Source organism: Festucalex cinctus, chromosome 4 (assembly GCF_051991245.1).
Source record: "Festucalex cinctus isolate MCC-2025b chromosome 4, RoL_Fcin_1.0, whole genome shotgun sequence".
In the NCBI taxonomy this organism is placed as follows: Eukaryota; Metazoa; Chordata; class Actinopteri; order Syngnathiformes; family Syngnathidae; genus Festucalex; species Festucalex cinctus.
In genome coordinates, this window is record NC_135414.1 from 12,686,293 (window position 1) to 12,707,928 (window position 21,636).

The 21,636-nt window shown below is 40.2% G+C and overlaps 2 protein-coding genes across 2 annotated transcripts in view; one reads left to right on the top strand and one right to left on the bottom strand.

The window, feature by feature from the left end:
• Window positions 1–13,716, bottom strand: part of adamts7 (a disintegrin-like and metallopeptidase (reprolysin type) with thrombospondin type 1 motif, 7) — a 93,484-nt gene extending 79,768 nt beyond the window's left edge. The window contains exons 1-4 of the mRNA XM_077518973.1: window positions 12,985–13,716; window positions 11,773–12,140; window positions 4,012–4,198; window positions 2,626–2,825 (exon numbers count right to left, since the gene is read on the bottom strand). Coding sequence (XP_077375099.1) covers window positions 2,626–2,825; window positions 4,012–4,198; window positions 11,773–12,140; window positions 12,985–13,105 — 876 coding nt within the window. The 5' untranslated portion in view covers window positions 13,106–13,716. The remainder of the gene's footprint in view (window positions 1–2,625; window positions 2,826–4,011; window positions 4,199–11,772; window positions 12,141–12,984) is intronic.
• Window positions 13,717–14,472: 756 nt separating this feature from the next.
• LOC144017021 (relaxin-3 receptor 1-like) lies at window positions 14,473–16,328 on the top strand. Its single transcript, XM_077518266.1, has one exon. It carries the CDS (start codon window positions 14,605–14,607, stop codon window positions 15,748–15,750), a length of 1,146 nt encoding a protein of 381 aa, XP_077374392.1. The 5' UTR covers window positions 14,473–14,604; the 3' UTR covers window positions 15,751–16,328.
• The last annotated feature ends 5,308 nt before the right edge of the window (window positions 16,329–21,636 follow it).

A 21,636-nucleotide genomic window follows, 5' to 3' on the forward strand; every position in this document is an offset into this window, starting at 1 on the left:
AAGCTTGAGAAGATAATAACAGCTTCCTCAATCTATTATTGTCTACAAAACCAGAAGCTTCTCAGTCAGTGCACGCTCTTCCCTGAGATTCTGACTTCTGACAGGAGTTTAATTAGCAGCTGTCAGAGAAGACACGCATTACGGCATTCAGTAAAATGACTTGGGTGTCCATCTAGAACGTAAAGGAAGTCGGTTGACTTAGAACCAAAAATGAACGCAGTAATTACTTTTGACTACAAGAGGTATAAGTCTAGAATAACTGTAGAAAAAACACATCATGGGGAATGAGCTAACTGGATGACAAACATGGCACACCTGCACAACCGATAAAAGAGTGACCAATTCTTTTCTAAAATGTACTACATCATAATTAGTGTTGTTCCGATACCAATACTGGTATCGGTAGAGGTGCCGATACTGCATTAAAACAGTGGTATCGGTATCGGTGACTACTCACAAGTAACATGCCAATACCATTAATTCCAACTCTAATATAGGATTTTGGATGCAGCATCATTCACTGGTATGTGACTTGTTCACTGCATGCCGATCTAAGATATCCTATTGGCCCTTGAATGCTCTGAACCAATGGCGGGACAGCTTTTTCATGTTGAGGAAAAAAAAAACTTAAGTATCGGTATGGTATCGGTGTCGGCCGATACTGCAAAGCTGGGTATCAGTATCGGTATCGGGAGCCAAAAAACGGTATCGGAACAACACTAATCATAATCACAACTGTTTCCAATATTTCATACAAACAAATAAGGCATTAATTATACAAAATATCATAAAAAGTAAGCTGCAATGCAATTACTACTGAAGCTGAAACCTCAATAATAAACACACTGATAAAGAAATATAAAATCCTCTGTGTAATATACTTCCCCGTTTCCCCCCAAAATCAGTCTTAAAAAGCAGTTTTTCTCTCTACTTGTGTATAATTTACTGATTTGCTGGCATCTTGTATTATTACACTGGCCAGAGTTTGATTTTTTCGAGGTCCAAAGATATTTTAATAATTTGAGTAATTCTGGGCCTGCTGAGAACGAAAATGACATCAGTTTCTTTGAATTGGCTCTAGTTTTAGAGAAACTGATTCTTTTGACAATGAATTGATAATTCATTTGGGGATATCAAAAATGTTTGTCATTTATTCTTTAATAAAAGGGAAACAAGCATCAGGTTTACTGCTAATATTGCCTAATTTTCTAAAATTTGTCTTGGTTTTCGCATGAAACATGATTTGCATATAGAAGGTTGTTTGTGATCATGTCATCTTTCACGATGTTGCATTAAAAATGAAAGAGTACTGGAATTGGACATGCTTGAAAAGACAGATACAGTCTTAAGGTTGTAGCATATTCTTATATAAAAACATCAAAATATACTAATATAAAAAACAATATTAAATATAAAATAATAATATAAAAATTAAAAAAACAAACTGTTCGATATGAAACATTTTTTTAAGTACCACTAGTGAAAATAGTTACTTTGTCTGGTAACAAGTTACATTTATTATGAAGTAATTCAATTTCTAACTCAGTTACTTTTTTGAGAAAGTAATGAGTAACTATGCAATTACTTTTAATAAAGTAACATTCCCAACACTATTTTCTTTACAAATATCAAGTGACATTTTAGACAAATCTCTCCCCGTAGAGAGCAACTTAAAGTCCATCAAATTCCCTTGTCATCCACAACAACAACAACAAGAGCAGAGCTGCACTCGGGCGATGTGCAATCTCAGATGGACAGCACCATCCAAAGTGGCCGCCATATTGCGTTATCTGCGGATGAATTAATCATCTGATGTGACAATCCTCAGCTTTTGGTGTATGTCCGATTCTATCACGAGGAGACTAAAACATTTTGCACATTTTGGGTATCACAACTTTGAAAACACATTCGAGAGGAGAGGACATATATTTGGCCATAAAAGAAATGCTGAAAGAGAAAGAAGAAAGACAAAAAAACAATTGAATATTTGCACAAAAAAGAAATTAATGAAAGAGATATTTGAATGATAGACTAAAAATAAGTTGAATTATTTAATAAAGGGAAGTTTTTGTCAATTCTTTGACATGTTTACACTTGAATAAAAGAGAAAATGAAATTATTGCGTTTGAGTGTTTTTCATGTCCGGGCTGATTGGGTTAGTGGGCCTTGTGCCAATTTAGTTGTGGGCCCCTGAGTTCGATGTAATAATCCTTGTATGCCAGAATAGCGCTATTTGCATCACACAATGGGCCAAACATGATTAGGACGCACATTTGACATATACCGGTAAATGCAAAGCTGTAATATTCCTTCTTCTTCTTGGCAACACACGCTGGCTCACTTGTGGCTACAAACATCTGTCTCACATGAGATGTTAAGAGTCTGTGCGTTCATTCAGACAAATGGCTGCTTGCGCCATCTCCAAGTCATACTGGCTCTCACCCACAAGCCATATTTTAATACTTTTAGGGCAGCTCTGTGATTGACAGGTGATCAGCCTGCATCTCATCCTAAATCAGCGGGTATCAGCTATATACTGGGTAGAAATGTCATAGATGCATCTGAATTTAAGTTAGCAACACAAAACTAACATCTGACATGATGATTTTTTGATGTCATACTTACAATGTTCATTACAGCAAGAATGTAGCTTTCGACACCTTTGCTGCCGTGGTATTCGACCATTTTAGGGTCAGCCACCACCAGTGTTTCCACCCACTTCTCTTTGCTGACTGAGCGTTGGTGGATCCTTCTCTTCCTTCTGTGCTGGCGCTGCTCCCAGTATTCCCGCTTTCGCTCAATCTCTTCCAAACTGAGATGGGAATCTAGGCAGCAAATTAGTGAGACGACTTTAATTGCTAGACACGCTCTAGTAACATAGAAACTCTCGTATGGCCTCCTCGTATCTACACTAATCCACTAAACTGGTAATTACAGTAAAAAAAATACAAATCATGTAAAACACCCCAAGGCCACAAATAAACAACAATCAAATAAAAAATAATCATGTTGAAAGAACGCACACAAATTTGCAGTTTGGCATTCACAAATTTGTCTCTTCTTCTTTTCCCGCTAAACTGCATGACGGTGTTATATAGTTTTCCTTTTAGTCTCCTGGGCCCAGTATTTCAAATATAATCCACCAGGATTAAATGCGGTGGATTAGACTAAACCCAGACCTGAGCCAAGATTTTTAAAACACATTTAATCTTGAAAATTCAAATCCAGATTTGGAAATCCAATATTGCCTTTTAATCCATTTTTTTTTGCCCATGTTGGTTATTTCAAAATTTCAGTCTCAAATCTGGATCAGTTTGATCCTGAAAAATAGCATTAAACTAATCCCACTTTGGAGTAGGATTAGCCCTTGTATTAGTTTCACATATGCTCATAAATATAACAAGTACTGTATCTCTTCCACAAATGTCAATAAAAAAATCAAAAGAAAGGAAAATGTAATTTAATAGCAACAAAATTTAAGGGGAAGTCAACCCCCAAATTTTCTCAACAATATGTTGTATTTACTAGTCTAAACACGGCCTTCAGATTAATATTGCACTTACCCCGAGCAACAGTGATTTTCATTGGACGGCAAATGGCAAGCAAAATGGCCTCCCCTGTTGCATTTGGCATACTGATTTATCAAAGCCTTGAGCCAGAACACACTTTCTGTCCGCTGCCTGTCATCCTGGGGGCGGGGTGATCCTCGGGCCGGAATAGATTTGGAAATCTCAGTCCAAGAGGATCAGAGGATTATTCTGTTCCAATCCAGCAAAGTTTGGAAATACTGGGATAGAAAATCATGATCCATGGATCAGGAAAATGGGATTTGGAAATCTGGATCAGTTTAATCTGGATTTAAGTTTTTGAACTATTGGGCCCTGGGCATTTTCCACTTGACAGTTGTTTTCACTTTGACTATGCTGCTGTCAAAAATGTGCCCATTTTTTTAATTATTTTTTTTACGACCGTCATTTGCAGTGATGTACAATAGAAAAAAAGGATACTTACTTTTGACACCACAGGAACCGTTGACTGCTTGTTTCCCTGCGATGGGCTGTACAACTGGACTCGAGGATGAGAGGACGGGTGCATGGCGTTTGAAGACAGCATGGGGATGCGGTGCTGAGGGCTCATCATGAGGCTTCTCCAGAGGCTGGATGAAAAACTCCTCGTTTGACAGCTTGAACAGTCCTGTCTTAAGATTGAAGGGTGAAACATCAGCTCTCTTTTACTGGAACTTTTCCTTTTAACCCGTAGGCAGTATTGTGAACTATTTTGGGCTTTTGATGGTTCTGACCAAGTCATTTCAAAATAAGGTATGGCCTACGGGTTAAATCAACACATAATAAATTATTAAGGGAAAATGGGAAAATTCTAGAAACATTAAAGAGCTGTAGCGGACATTTCTTGGTTAGCTTCATTTGCTCTTTAATCCATATGTTAAAGTGCCGGATTCACTCAGGAAAATGCACTTTTTAAATACAGGATGTACACACTTTAACTTTCTCTCAGTCTACACATCTGTGTTTATGTTAATCATTGGTGGTGATTTCGTCCCAAACCCCCACCCCGCCAGCCTGTATTTTGCCATTTTGTGTTTGTTGTGTAAACAGCGGGACGTTTCTGTGGAAAGACAGTGTTCACACCCGTCCAGCCAATCGCAGAGTGGGGGGGGGGGGTGGCGTGTCGCAAACGGGGCCGGGCGAACGTGTCAGCTGCGTGACGTCACTCCTGCGGCAATTTGAAAGCACGCACGGCTTTTTTATTTTTTTTTCACACACTCACTCACAGAAGCTTACGTGTGTGAATGAGTGAGTGAAGAAAAAAAAAAATCTGCGCGCTTTCAAATTGCCGCGGGAGTGACGTCACGCAGCTGACACGTTCGCCCGGCCCCGTTTGCGACACGCCACCTACCCACTCTGCGATTGGCTGGAGGGGTGTGAACACTGTCTTTCCACTGAAACGTCCCGCTGTTTACAAAACAAATACAAAATGGCAAAATACAGGCTGGGGGGGTGGGGGTTTGGGACGAAATCACCACAAAAGATTAAACAACAACACAGATGTGTAGACTGAGAGAAAGTTAGTGTGTACATCCTGTATTTAAAAATTGCATTTTCCTGAGTGAATCCGGCAGATAGCCCCTTTAAACATCACGAGCCAATTTTTTATTTTATTTTTTTTAAGATTGCTAAATACTAATTATATTCCCATGAACTTGTCTGAGCATTTATGTTCCCAAGGTCCCAAGGCCAAGTTCGGAAATGCACCACCTGCCACTGGTAGATGCAGACTGTCAAAGAAATGTGATGTTTTCCCAAAAAAATGACAGCCATTCATCTCAAGGAGACAAATGATTTTAAACAAATGTTCTTCTTGTGTGTCATCCCTCCGAAGGACAAATATGTATGAGAATCTGTGTCTCAGTGGAGGGCACACATCTGCCAAGAGACTAAATATTTCTTTCTCTTGTTTGACTATTAGTGCACTCTGCATCTAAAACCTGCCAGTGTGCCACTCTCAATACTTCCCAATACCAGTAATTATTTTTTTATTTTTATTTTTGTGTGTGTGTATGTGTGCGTGCGTTTGCGTGCGTTTGCGTGCGTGCGTTTGCGTGTGTGCGTTTGCATGCGTGCGTGCGTGTGCGTGCAAATACGTATAAATTTATACTCATTAATTCACCTAAAACCTTATAAATATCCCATTACCCTTCATCTTAACCAGGTACTTCAGAATCTTGCCAGAGTCGTGAGGTTCAAATGGTCAGGAGACCAGAGAAAAGGTCAGAAAAAATAAAGAGAAAAGAAAGATAAATCAAAGTGAAATCCAGCACCGACCAAACACTTCCTGCCTTCCCCATGGTTACAAAAGTCTTACGCCAACCCCGGAAGCCTCTAAATTCCAGCAAATTAGCGAGATCTCAAGAGACCAGAGGAAAAACTAAAGAGAGGAAGGAGGGAAGGATCGATGAGGTAGAGTGAGATCCATAGAAGCCAGTACATCCAATCCATCAAAGTGAAATCCAGCACCAACCAAACCCCTCCTGCGTGGTTACAAAACCAGAGTCTTATGCCAACCCCAGAAACCTCAAACTTCCAATAAATTGAGATCTCAAGTGACCAGAGGAAAAACTAAAGACAGGAAGGAGGGAAGGATAGATAAAGCAAAGTGAGATCCACAGACACCAGCACCCACTGATTCAAGGGGCTGTGAGAGGGAGAGGCAACTTCTGTTTGAGTTTCAGTAGATGCTGGCGCGATGGATCTGGCATGCATAAGGACCACCAACAAAGAAAGAAGCCGTCAACCGCGGTCCAGCAAAGCGAGCACCTCCCCCCCCTCCCGGAATCCCCAGGCCGCGGCAGCACCAAGGCCACCCCCAAGCCACCCGAGCGGACACCGGTCGGCGAGCCGACCCAGACGCCCGGAACACCCCCGCCCCAGCCCCGGCCCACACCCCCGAGCCCAAGGCCGCAGAACGAGGCCCGGCGGGCCCCCACAGCGCCCCACCGGTCCCCAGCCCCCATCCCCCTACGACCCCCCCCCCCCGCACCCCACCCAAACCCGCCACCCACAACGACCCAGGCCCCGCCACCCCCGGCCCCCAAACCCCCGAACACACCCCGACCCCCAACACCCAAACCCCCACCCACCCATACCTCCACCCCCCCCCAAACAAGCCGCCCCCCCCCCCCCCTCCCGACGACCGGTGTTTCCACCCTTCCCCAACCCACCAAGAAATGTGTTGTGTGCCCTATGTGTATATTTACAACGTGTATAGTGCAAAACTAGTGAAGTGAGTAAGAGGACAGGGAAGGGGGAAGGGGGAAGCGGGGAGGAGACGACAAGAAGGCGAAAGGGCGGCTGCAGGGCAGGAGGGGGGGGGAGGGCGACAAGGGAAAAGGGACCGGGAGGCAGAGGAGGATGGGCGGGGGGAGGCGAGGAGGGAGAGGCGACGGGAGGGAGGAAGGGGGAGGGAGAGGGAACCACGGGGCACACCAGAGGCCCACCCGCCCCGAACCGCGCTGCCGGGCACGGAGCAGCGGACCGCGCCGGGACGGCACCGCCCCGGGTACCAGGGGAAGCACCCCAACACCGCACCCCACAGGGGGCCCAGGGAGCGGCCAAGACGCAACCGCTACCGAGCAGACAAGGGGGGGGGGGGGGGGGTGGGGGGGGGGGGGGGGGGGCAGAGCATTTATTAGTAAGTTTAACCAGTGGTCGATATTTAGAGATTGTTTATTTTTCCAATTGACAAGGATTATTTTTTTAGCAATAGTAAGGACTATAAATATAGATTGAGATTGTTTACATGGTAGCTCAGTTATTGTTAAGTCACCTCGTAAACACAATCTTGGAGATAAAGGAAGCCTACAGTTTAATATATCAGCGAGCTTTCCCAAGATTTTAGTCCAGAAATGCAGCACTGGAGTACATGACCATAAAGCATGAAGATAAGTATCGGCAGTGTTTTGTGAGCACTGGAGACAAATGTCGGAGTCAGAGAGTCCCATTTTTTTCATCATATATTGTGTAATATATGTTCTATGAAGTATCTTATATTGGATAAGTTGCAAATTTGTCTGTTTGGTCATTTTAAATACATTTTCACAGATTTGGGTCCAAAAGTCTGGTTCCGGAACTATAGACAAGTCTTTTTCCCATTTTAAAGTCGGTAAATACGTTTTATTTGTGTATAAAAATAACTTATATATTTTTGATATTTTCTTTATTGTTGTTGGAGAAAGCTTTATAATATCTTTAGCTAAGACAGGCAGTTGGAGCGTATCCTGAAGTGTTGGGATTTGTTTCTTAACCATATTTTTAACTTGCAGATAATGTAAGAAATTTCCGTTTTTTATTTCATATTTCTGGACCAAGTTTGTATACGATATAAACTTATTATCTGAGAAAAGATGATGAAGGTAACTCTAACACAGGATCATCCATCAAATGTGTTTTCTTTTCAGGGTGTGGCTTTATAAAGTACCACTATTGTGTTGGGCAACTTTACGGCTATGCCAAGTAGTGTAAACTGCATACTGAGGGAAATTATACAGTCATCAACAAAAGCCAACGATTACACTGTGGACTACAAAGGCTAATTACATTTTCTTGTGGTAAAACAAATCACAACTAATGATTGCATCTATAATCCGTCAACAATTTGCATTGGTCTCCTCTCAGAAAAAAATAATCATCTCAAAAGATTAATAATGTATAAATTAAATTAAGCCCTGAGATTGGCTGGCGGCCAGTTCCGGGTGTACCCTGGGTGTCTACTGCCCAAAGCAAGCTGAGATAGGCTCCAGCAGCCCCGCGACCCTTGTGAGGAGTAAGCAGTCAAGAAAATGGATGGATGGATGGATGGATGGATGGATGGATGGATGGATGGATGAAATTACATTAATTACAAATAATCATTGGTATGTAACGGTTCCTAATACTCTATTATCTCCTATTTTTCATCCACCAATAAAAATTGCCTTTACACTCCGTGGATGGAAAGTTCCCCGAGCAGTTTGGAGATCAGTGCTGAGCTCCATGGCATATATAGTAGAACAATATTTGGTCGGTAGTAGGATTTGAACCACAAAGCCACTCCTGCCACCCCAGAACAAACATGAACATTGTGCTTAAAATGCAAGAAAGCATGCAAACATTGCGAAGAGGATATTTGCACCATGGAGAGACATTTCCATAGCACTTGCACTACATATCAACCTAAATATGATATTCAACTCTTACACAACACATAGGGTTGGTTCATTTATGTCCCTTTATTCATGAGTGGTCAAAATCAGACTTTCAATTCAAATCAAATTTCTACTAATAGAGCTTTTAACAACGCTGTTTTTATTACAATAGAAACAAGCAAGAAGATTCCATAATTGTACAATTGTATAATTCTATAACGCATATTTGGTGCAATAGCTACATACTGAAAATTCTAATTTGACTGTTATATCTATTTGTGAACTCTCGTCTTGTTTCATTAAGATGTGCCACAGTGAGTCACTTGCATGATTTTTTTTTTCTTCTTTTAAACAAGGTAGGCTTATCGCCCTTCCACAAAAACTAGTTGCACTGACGGATATTTTGAATGGAATTTTCATTACATTTTTATTGGATTATTATTTATCTTGTCACTATTTAATTTATATATATATATATATATATATATATATATATATATATATATATATATATATATATATATATATATATACACACAATATGAGTTTATAAATAAATGGCAAAAAAGAGGAAATTGTCATTAAGTTTGTGTAATTTGAAGGAAAAATATTAAATTGGGATATATAATTATTATAGGGAGTGTTGCTCTCATACCGATACCAGTATCGGGAGATTGCATTAAAACAGTGGTATCAACAAGTACTAACAAATAACAAGCCAATACCATTATTTCTGACGCTAATATAGACTTCGGATGCAGCATCCTGTGTCTTGCTCGTGAACGACATTCACTGATGTGTGACGAGTTCACTGCATGCCGATACTGCAAAACTCGGAATTGGTATCGATGGCCAAAAAAATGGTATCAGAACACTAATAGGTCTTTAAAATTACCTGCATGGGCCTTATGGGGTTATCAAAGTTTGTCCATATCGCAAAACACTGTGCAGAATATCATATCATACTCTTACGGGTAAAGACATGAATTATGTCATTTGTATTATTTCATCTCTTCACCCAATGAAAACTGATAAGAGAATTAATAAGCAATCAGGTCAATTATGCAGTATCAATAATGCAACTGGACTCGCTAAATTTGTATCAATTTCCATCCCAATTTAACAGCTTCTCCTCATTGGCACAAAATCCAATCTTTCCAATGCTTTAGATTTTTTTTTGTGTCCATGCTGAAGTAAACTAACTCACCCAGCTTCATCCCCAAGGTAAGAAGCTTTGGTGTTGTGCTGGATGCTGCATTATTATTATTATTATTATTATTATTATTATTATTATTATTATTATTATTATTATTATTATCCCACATTCATGTCAATAACAGTACTTTTTGTCTACCTACAATATGAACAAGACTGCCATCCATAGATTGTTTTGAGACTGGATTGTTATTTGTTGTTATGCTATGAATACATTTCACACTTGATCCTACATCATATTTTTACACTGTTCGGGTAACCTTGAAAACCATTACAATCACTCTCAGCCCACATGTGTCTGTGTGCGTGTGTTTGAAAAGGTTCTTTGAGTTGAAATGAAAAAGTTTGAAATGAAAAAGAAAAGTCTGACAGTGTAAAGAAAGAGATTATCCATCTTTGAATAATGAAGTGTATTCAATTGAAAATGAAATGAAACTGTTTTCAAGTACCTTGGCCTGTTATGGTGATTGTTAATTATTTTGAACATCTAACATGCGCAATAATCACAAGAGTAGAAATCTGACCATGCAGTTACAGCACAGTCTTCTGCTGCAAGCTGCTAATTTTGATTAGCATTTATAGGGATAGCTCAATTATCGGCCGGGCTGATTCTCAATGCCGATATTTGGTATTTTGACAAATATCGGCATCGGGTTTTTTTCCAAGAGCCTGAAGGCCGATAAACCAGGTATCTTACTGAGCAGCGAATGCTTGCAAATGTAGAGAATTTGGGGGTTTTATTAGTATTTACTTGTCGTAAATAAATTCTTAACATGTTCAGACAGTTTTTCACTGTCTGCGAAGATCTTTTAAAACCTTTTACGAACCCTGAAGAAAACACAAAATTAGCTACCATGTATTTGTTGCTCAGTGAGCTACAGGGAACTTTTCATATATTATGTAATTTTTTTTAAATATCTTTTTTTACTTTATAAAAGATGTTGCTGACACTGCTAACCCCTACACGTTTTATTTTTAAAAATTAAGAAATCATGTTGAAATTTTGGAGAACTATTTACAGTAGAAAAAATATATGTTTTAATGTACCTTAACACATGTTGATGACCCTGGAAGATCCTTTCAATTTTTGTTATAATTTTTAAACAAAGCTGTCTATTTTTGTATGTTTAAAATTAAAAGAAAAACCTTAAACGTGTTGAAAATTTGAAAAGTTGTTTGATCAAATGCTTAATGGCATTTTAACAGTTTTTTATTTATTTATTTTTTTAGTTTTGATTAGGGGTGTGAATTGCCTAGTACCTGACGATTCGATTCGTATCACGATTCACGATTCGATTCGATACCGATTAATCCCGATACGAATTTATAAGTCGATTGTTGCGATTTTTTTTCATTCAAATTTAGAAAATACTAATCAGTAAGCTTGTAGAGCGTAAGATTTATATGAAAATGTATTATTTATTTATCTGAAATTTCAGTCTTATAGAGGTTGTAATCTGTTTCATGTTTGAACAGCATTAAAATAAAATATTAAGGCTTAATGTTCCGTTCATATAACATTCTTCCATGCTCAAGGTGTGAATCCTAAAAAAAAATAAATAAATAAAAAATAAATAAATAAATAAATAAATAAATAAAATAAAAAAAATCGATTCTGCCGATTATTAATCGATTCGAGAATCGCGCGATGTAGTATCGTGATATATCGCCGAATCGATTTTTTTTTAACACCCCTAGTTTTGATGCAAATATTTTCTCTTTTACTGCAATGATTATCGGCCTGAAATAACAGTGATAAGTCTCCTTGACTACAAATAATCTGTATCGGGATCATCCTTGAAAAAAATCATATCGGTCGATCACTAGTTATTTATATTCGCCGCTGTACAACTCACCAGTCCATCGCAGGTACTTATCGCTGCGCTTCCTTTGACATCAGGCCCATCCCACACTTCACCCAGGAAATGGCACTGGGCAGATCCATGGGGGCGGATCTTCCCCCCTTTCAGGCCACCGTAGCGACTCTCTGTCAGGAAGCCTGGGGCCAGCAGATGCGGGTTGAGAGTCAAGTTAAAGTGCAAACTGCGGCCGGCATGCCACAACTGGTAGAAGATTCGCTCCTGGTCCACAGACTCCCCTGAGGCATGGCGACGCTGTATGCGGCGAGCACGATGAGACAGGAAGTTGGACAGGAAGTGACCTCTGACATTCACTCTAGTGGGGTGAACCACTTCATACTGAGGGAAGTCCTGGAGGAATCTCTCTGTTGGAGCCATGGTGGGAAGAAAACATGGAAAAGATGAGCTATTCAATCAGGGCAAGGGAAGAATACTAGTACTGTATTTTGGTTTCTATAGCAACCAGCAGACAAATCTACCCATTTATATATGTGATCAACCATTAATGTGTCTCATATACCAGTTTTACTGTCATTTTTCACGGCTGCAATATATACAGTGCCGTGAAATGTCAGGTAAATTAAAGCCTTTCTATTCTGTGGAGTAGAACGGAACAATTAATATTAATTTTAAGAAGCAAGAGAACACAGCGAACACATGGTGAACATGCAAACGCCACACAGGAAGGCTGGAGCCAAAGTTCAAACAGAATCGCAGAACTGCGAGGCAGATGTGCTAACAATTTCACTGTGCTTCATGTGAAGCTTACTATTGAACAATGAAATTAATTTATTGTTGCATTTGTCTTAAATCTCAAGATTTGGATGTGCAAGGCAATAATTAATCAATTCTATTCCAGTACATGAGCTCATAAATTTTGCAACTTTTAAAACAGCCAAATCCTGCAAACTTGCAGAGAATTATCTTTTCCATCCTTCAATGAGAGGTCAATGTGAACCTTAAGGAGCGGTTGCTGAGGTCTGCTTTGCTCAAGGGCATTTTTTTTCTTAAGTGCTTCATTGCTGTGCTCTGACCAAGTACAGCTGTTTTTCCTTTGTAGCCTATAAAAGAAGCACTGCAGTTGTCTTGGCTCATCACTTTCTTTGTGTTTTTTTAGATGCATCGCGTGGCCATGAGCACATGAACATCTTGTAATGGTGCAGTGATTCACAATTCATGCAGAAGTGCTGTTTGGAAAACTTGACTGACCTGGTTGTCGTGGTAATCCCAGTCCAGATTTGCAGTTGTCCAGCACGGCCACAAGTACCATGAAGAAGTGGATGGGAGAAGCTCCATGCGCAGTGTGAAGCCCGCAATCCAAACGGGTCATTTTGACAGCACTGAAAGCTCGAGTTGTGCATTCATTTATTGCTTGTAACACGGTGCTAAGTGTCAATTCAAACAAGCTCCATCGTGGCCACGGCGTTCGAGTGCGCACTTAAACTACTTTATTGCAATCCAAGCCTCATCGTTAGCGACAACTGTTTTATGTATTCCCCGTGCTTGGCTTGTTGTTTGTCGGCCTTTGCTTACAAACGCCTGCTCTTCCATCCGCCTTTCGCCGACAGTGACAGCTTGAAAACTTTGCTAAGTTTCGCAGCAGAACCACCCCCACATATGGGTGGACCTAAGACAATGGGCTTTCTCTTCAGCTCGGCTGCAAGGCGTTTTAAAGGGGACTCCGCGTAATCGGACCCTTTACCAAAATGCACAGATAGGACAGGGAGATTTCATCTGTGGGTCACTCACTTCAGGGCTCACCGGGTCACGCAACAAACACAACTTTCCTATCGACATAGCAGTACCATTATTGTAAATAAGCGAAGTGGCAACAAGTGTATAACATGCTCTAAAAAAACGACAAGATAAAGAAAAAGAAGGAACAACAAATTGAACAAAAAGCCCCCGACTGTATTCGTCTGCCATCTAGTGGAGTAAATGATGTAACTACGAGCTACCATCCATCCGTCCGTTCACATAGCACCATTTCTATATCGATACGGCTAGCTAGTTATGCCGCATAACTAGCTAGCTAGCTATTATACAGGTATAGGAAAACGCGGTATCATGGCTGGACTAAATTAAGATTGACGCCAATGTGAACACAGTTTTCGCGTATTTATTTATTTATTTATTTATTTATTTTAAAATACTGTATAGGCCATAATTTGCATGTGGTGCTACACAGGTTGCTATTTGGCAACACAAATCTGTAATAGAAGTTTCTCGTGTGGGCCCTATAGTAAGCCATAATTTCTACGTTTGTTTGTGCGTTTGTTTGTTTGTTTGTTTGTTTATAGAGAGAACAAAGCGATCTCAAGCCATATGCAGACACTTTTTAGGTAGTCATGCACAAGTACAAGTCATGTAAATCGATATATGTCTATACAAAAAAATAAGAAATGTTATTTTTCTTCAAATTGAATTATTATTATTATTATTATTATTATTATTATTAGTAGTAGTAGTAGTAGTAGTAGTAGTAGTAGTAGTAGTAGTAGTAGTAGTAGTAGTATTGTATTTATTTCATTGAACTCTGTTTTGCTGTATTTTCCAGGCGTGCGCCTTTTACGCACACTCTTCCGGTGATGTATGCTCACTTCTTTCCTAATCCGGATTTATGAAGTGAGGTGGTGATTCTGCTCATTTGTTTATGAAACCACAATTTCCTTCTCCAGCCAATCATGTCCCGGCGGAGACGCGCGTATACGACCCTATAAAAGCGACGCTGCCGTCAGCTGTATACTCAAAGAGGAGTAACGATGGTTAACAATTCTGGCACGTCCTGATCAGTGGCGTGCTTGGTGTGTGTCTTTGTTCGAGTTAAGGATGGATGTCATATTAAATCAGAGTGATGCACTGAACCAAAGCGCGCCCGGCGAGGAGACGTTCCGTTTCGATGACATCGAAGTGGGCGCGGACGGGAGTCCCTTCCTACGGATCCTCATCTCCGTGGTCTACTCGGTGGTCTGCGCCGTGGGCTTGGTGGGCAACCTGCTCGTCTTCTACCTCATGAGGCTACGACAAGGTCGGAAGAAGTCGGCTATCAACTTTTTCATCATCAACCTGGCCGTGACGGACTTCCAGTTCGTGCTGACGCTGCCGTTCTGGGCCGTGGACACCGCACTGGACTTCAGCTGGCCCTTCGGGGACGCCATGTGCAAAGTGGTGCTGTCCGTCACGGTGATGAACATGTACGCCAGCGTCTTCTTCCTCACGGCCATGAGCGTCACCAGATACTTGTCCGTCACTTCTGCGCTCAAGAGATCCGCGCACAGATGGTCGAGGTGTGTCAAGTGGGTGTGCGCACTGTTGTGGGTGGCGGCCACGGTGGTCACCGCTCCCACGGCGGTCTACTCCGCCGTCACCGTGGTCGCCGGAGAAAAACTGTGCCTGTTAAAATTCCCGGAAGGACACGACTGGCTCGCCCTTTATCACATCCAAAAAATACTCATCGCTTTCATCATCCCTCTGTTTATCGTCTCCGTCAACTACCTGCTGCTTCTGCGCTTCATCAAACGCAAGAGCATGTGCACCAGCAACCGAAATAGGAGGTCGAAAGTCACCAAATCTGTTGCCATTGTTGTTTTATCCTTTTTCTGCTGCTGGATGCCAAACCACGCCATCACCTTCTGGGGCGTTTTGGTGAAATTTAACGCAGCCAACTGGGATCGGTCCTACTACATGGTGCACGCGTACGTGTTCCCAGTCACGGTGTGCTTGGCGCACGCCAATAGCTGCTTGAACCCAATACTATACTGTCTCATGAGACCAGAGATTAGAAAGATGCTTAGTGCTTTATTCTGGAGGGCCCCCAGTCCGTGCGCCAGCAAGGGCTGCAGGGCGCCCGCTCTTACGCACGGCCACATCCAAGAGGTCCGGACTCCTGACAATGCTGAGTTCACCTTGTCTGTCCTCGATCACAGAGGATTTACAAGCTCCAGAATGAATGGATCCCTTGATTCACGATCTTAAAAGTTTATTTTAAAGCCTCGTTTGCACACTGTGAATGTGATCATCATGCGTAAAGCTTTTGCAAGTTTGTCATCATGTCAAACCGTGTAACAGATGTACATTTCAGTTTTATAGAGTCCCCAGAGTACGTACGGTGCATTGTAGCTCCGAACTTCAATGTCAATTGCATCCAAGGGGTGGGTTGGAGGGTGTTGGTTTGATCACGTGACGGAATGTGAAGGAAATAGCAGGTATTTTTCTATTTATGTATACATCGTAAATATGTACAAATACATGTATTTTTCACTGTGGAAATTGGTGGTGGGTGCTTTTTCTTTACCAAAGAATATGTTGTGGTGTGTTGTCTTTTGTGTGCTTGCTTGTTGCTTTTTGTGGAATTCAGGCGCATCCTTTCAGTGAAGATTGATTTAATGCACATGAAAATGTGAATTGTTTTGACAAAACGAATCCTGATTCTTTTTTTTTAATTCTAGTCATTGTCGCAGTTCTTCAAGACATATTTATTTTCCAAAATAAAACAAGGGAAAACAAGGCAAAATACTAAATTAATACACGTCTAAAAACAAGACACAACATAGTAAACCAAAACTAGTAACATGACAAGTTCAGCAAAAACAATTAAGACAAATACACCATGAAGGGCTTCATTTCTCAATCGTGTGTTTTTCCTAATAAATTCAATTGCCAACTTTATTTGTTTAATTAAAAATATTGAAAATTGAAATGGCCTCCATGCAGCAAAGCTGAAGCTGGCTGATAGTGACGTCACACTTTCACAGCTTGTACTAATACAGGGATCCACTTGCTTGTCCTCCTCCAGTTCAAATTCCTGAAAATTCTGTGGGCCGTGACGTGTTTTTGTGGGGGTAATGATTTCATGTCAAACCATTTATTTTTATTTTTATTTTAATTTTTGGTCAAATCTGCAATTGGTTTTCATGCAGTTTTTCCTCATACAAGTCGGCCTACATTAAGATTCTCTCTGCCCCGACGGGACAAGAAACAAATGGACAAGATATGAGTGGATGAGCGAGCAGATTGATATACACAAGAGAGCGGGCTGTTGAGAACAGGAGCACACAAGAACTAACGAGAGGAGACAAAGCATGACAAGCAGGGGATAACGAGACAAAACTAAAACCGATCAAAAACTCAATAACAAAAACACATGAGTCACATTACAGACTGCTATGGATTTATACTTGGGTGTGCATTAATTTATTGTGTATTCTTTTAAAATATTTGCTCTAAATCATTCACTGCACTAAATCATCACATCACTATGGGTGTTGTGATAATGAGTTGAGTTAAGAGTCAACTTTCTTGTATCTGTTGCCAGTTGTGACTGAAGCTTGGTTTATGCTTGTCACGTCCTGCAGCAAAATTAGGTCATTTCAGCAAACACACTCCTCCGCGCAGTATCCGCATTGCCCACATTTTCGTGCACCTGCGAGTATTTGTAAGTTACTCAGACGCTCCGTGCCGAAAACCACGGCAGATGAGCAAACTATGCAACTGCAGGGTTGTAATAGGGTGAAATTTGAAATACATGAGACATTAATATAAAAACATTCACATCCTACAAGCCAAAAAGCCTCTCAAACCGAGCCAGTAGAAACAGAAGATTGACATCTTTGGGCTGGCATGGATCAGTGGTCAAGTGGTCGTCTTGCACCCCAGAGGTTGTGGGTTTGATCCCATGCCATTTTGACCACATCAAAGTATCCTCGAGCAAGCAACTGAACCCCCAGTTGCTCCTGATGCTACGTAATCAATATTGTAAAGGAATGTAAAGGGCTTTGAAGGCCTTGTAAGGTGGAAAAGCGCTATATAAATGAAGTACCATTTGTAAAGGCAGACTATTTGCTCAGCTCTTACATTAATTAGATTGCATCACATGAGCACAACCATATTATGTTTACTAAATGTGTATCATCCGAACGGAATTTATTAAAAACGTGAAAATGCAGACAATAAAGCCTTGTGAAAACAGGTCTGCGAGTGGAGCACATTGCAAAGATATTATGTTTACTTGCAAATCCAAAGGACTACAATTTATCATCTCGTGCTTTTCGAGGCTTTCTGTTATTTTTTGTTTTTATTGTGGGAATGCTAAAAGCACCCCACATATTCAGATTTTTATTCTCCTCACTTTTTTTGCCAAGAAACAACTCCCACATAATACTTCTCATTTACACCGTTCAAATATCATCTTGCTTCAAAAATTCATGCCTTCCGGGGTATATATCGTCTGATTCTACATTACGTTACAGTACTTGCACAATTTAACGTTAAATATCAACTTTTCCCCATTCATTTTCAATGTGAAAGACATTGAACGTTTTCTAAAGTCCACTTTCCACGTCCACTTCCATACATATAACTCATCACCATTACCAGCTCTCTGATACTGCTTAGTGGTGCACTTGGTTAAGTGCGTTGTCCAGTAACCCCGAGGTCCAGCGTTCAAATCCCACCTCCAACTGTACATTGCAAATATATCCATGGCAATTATTAGTGATGTAAATGTATACCAAGTGACTATCATATCAGGAAATGCATTACAATTTCACTGAAATGATTAAACACATGTTGAAATGGATTATAATGTTACTGAAATGATTAAACGCATGTTGGCTTGCTGTTCGAGATAACACTTTTCAAAATAAATACATCAATAGCCATGAATCTGAATAAGGCAAGTTATCTCAGTACTTAGAGGAATTGCCTCCCCCACAGATGACCACATTTTAGTACATTCGATGGTTTGATACCAACTGATTTGTCGATTTCTCTGAAATGATTAAATCCCACTTAAGACAGATTGCAGTTCAATTTTTCTTTTTATTCATTTATCTTTCAACTTCAATTAAAACTTTGTAATTTTTGCATAATTCATCTTTTAATTTACTTTATAAGCATTCAGCTTAGCATTCAGCTATTAGCATTCAGCTTTCAGCATTCCCACGCAATTTCTCCAGAATTTGCACTTAGTCTAGTTTATAAATCAACTCCATATATTTTGAACAATATTCAAGGCAGGTAGTGGTGGAACTAGGGGTCAAATGGTCAGAATAGGACATAGTAATGTCTTTTTTTCAGCATTTCACCTGCCAGGGTGTTCGTCTCTGTGACCATCACAATCACAGAGGTAAATTTTCATTTGCACATCAAGAGGTTTCAAAATCTACATTCACAGTCTATCCTTACTAGAGTGGTGGGTGGATTCAGATGTGCGAACCAGTTGTCGCCCAAAAATCTACAATCGTGTTTAAATTGGCTAACTTTGAAGGTCATAGCATATAACTTGGAGCATTTTTAATCTCATCAAGCCACTCACTAAGCCATTATCCCTGAATACATTCATCTGCATTCATGTTTCATTTTTACTGAAGTGGAGTTCATTAAATATTTATGCTAATATGGGTCAGTTGGAGCACGTACATTGCGAACAATTAAACACACATGAACTGCTTGTGAGTTCTATTACATAAATCAAATTAGGCGCGCAATGAGGTCCCTTGTTAGCATTCAAAATGAAGTCAATCATCCATCCATCCATTTTCTGAAGCACTTGTACTAATTAGTGTTATGGGGAGATGCACTCTAAAGTATGGGCAAGAGGTGTAAAAATAAATAAATAAATAAATCAGTCACACTAACATTCACACTGAACAATTGTGAGACTTCAACTACCTTTGAAACATTTAGTAAGTGCCAGGAAAATTAAGAACCCTAATTAGTTCATATTAATTTAGTCTTCAATCAGCCTAACATGCATGTTTTTTGGCCGGTGGGAGGAAGCCGCAGTACCCTGAGAAAACATATACGAGCTCAGGGAGAACTTTAAGACTCCACAGAGGAAGGCAACAACCGGATTCAAACTCACAACCTCACAATTGCAAGGCAGTGATAACCTCTTTCCACTTATTAATGATCAGGTTTGGAGTCGAGCTGTCAATCGATTACATTTTTTAATCAGATTAATCACATCTTAGAATTTTGATTAACCACGATTACCCTAATCAGTTAAGGTTTTTTAATCAACATTTTTTTTGTGCCAAATTTGAAGAGCACCTGTAGGGTTAATTCTTTCGACATTTAATGTTATGAAAACGTCTTCATCATTTTTTTTATCCACTGCACACTCTCTTTTTCCTCTTTTCTAATCAGTTAATTACTTGCATAATTAAAAAAAAAAAAAAAAGCCCTAATAGTTTGACATAACTAAATATTCTGAATGTCATACACAAACATTTAATAAATGCTTTCCTTTAATGCATGCATTACACAACCAAAATATAAACGCAACACGTGTTTTTGCTGTCATTTTTTATGAGATCAGATGAACTGAAAGATCTAAAACTTCTTCCACATACACAATACCACCAATTTTCTCAAATATTGTTCACAAACCAGTCTAAATCTGTGATAGTGAGCACTTCTCTTTGCCAAGATAACACATCTAAACTCACAGGTGTGCCATATCAAGATGCTGATTAGACACCATGATTAGTGCACAGGTGTGCAACCTGCGTTACCTTTAACGTAATCATCCACTGTCAAGCAAAGAATCATCTGTGTTCAAAATTAATAGTTAATACATGATTAATGTGATAATATTTGTGATAATCAATGAGTTAATGCGTTAACTTTGACAGCACTAGTTTGGAGTTTATGAGGTGCATGTCATGAATTTCGGTTGACAGACCACGTTAATATTACAAAATTATAACTGTGCCTGTTCTGGACGTGTTGAAACACTGCCCCCTTCTGTTACTATTTCAGAGTTGCCACAGCATGGGTCAATCGAGTCAGTCCTTTCTGGTTGGAGGATCGTCATTTGTTTGTAATCCTAAAGTGTTTTCATATACAGTAAGTATAAGAATATGAAAAGGTAATGCGAAATGTCACGAGAAACTTTCTTCACGCCAAGGTCAGTGCAATGATGGAAGTTATGGACTCATAACTGAGATTCGTGAAAGTTGTTGTAGATGTTGGAATGAGTTACTGTCTACAATATACATAACTCTTTATGTAGTGTACTGGAATACATTAAATGGGTCATTTCAGAGTTGGAGGACAACATGTTTGGGGGGAAAGCAACCATTTAATTGATATTTATTTGATAATTGTGAAAAATATCCATCCATCCATCCATCCATCCATTTTCTTGACCGCTTATTGCTCACAAGGGTTGCTGGAGCCGATCTCAGATGGCTCTGGGCAGTAGGCGGGGTACACCCTGGACTGATTGCCAACCAATCGCAGTGCACACAGAGACGAACAACCATCCACGCTCACAAGCACACCTAGGGACAATTTGGTGCGTCCAATTAACCTGCCATGCATGTCTTTGGAATGTGGGAGGAAACCGGAGTACCCGGAGAAGATCCACGCGGGCATGGGGAGAACATGCAAACTCCACTCAGGTAGGCCGGAGCCTGGACTCGAACCCGAGTCCTCAGAACTGGGAGGCGGATGTGCTCACCAGTCACCCACTGTGCCGCCTTGTGAAAAATAATGGTTGAAAAAACAATCAGTGACGTAGAGAAGATGCTTTCAAACTGATAACTACAGTATATGGGTCAGTTTAAGCACAAAAACTTTTTGTCTTGAAATTGTCACAAATGCGGCAGGATTGAGGAAATTGTGGCAACGTAAGATGGCACCCTCTGGTTTCAGTTACTATTGATAGTCCATTCATATATCAAGCCGTGCAGAGAGTATGAAGAATAGGAACCATTTTAGACAGATTAGACCTTTTTCTGCACCCAGATGAAAAAGGCTATACTCAATCTTTCTGGCATGCAGAATATATGGAACAGTCTTATGGTTGCTAATGTTACAGTGAGCATTAAAGATAATAGGACTGGGTCAAAGTTC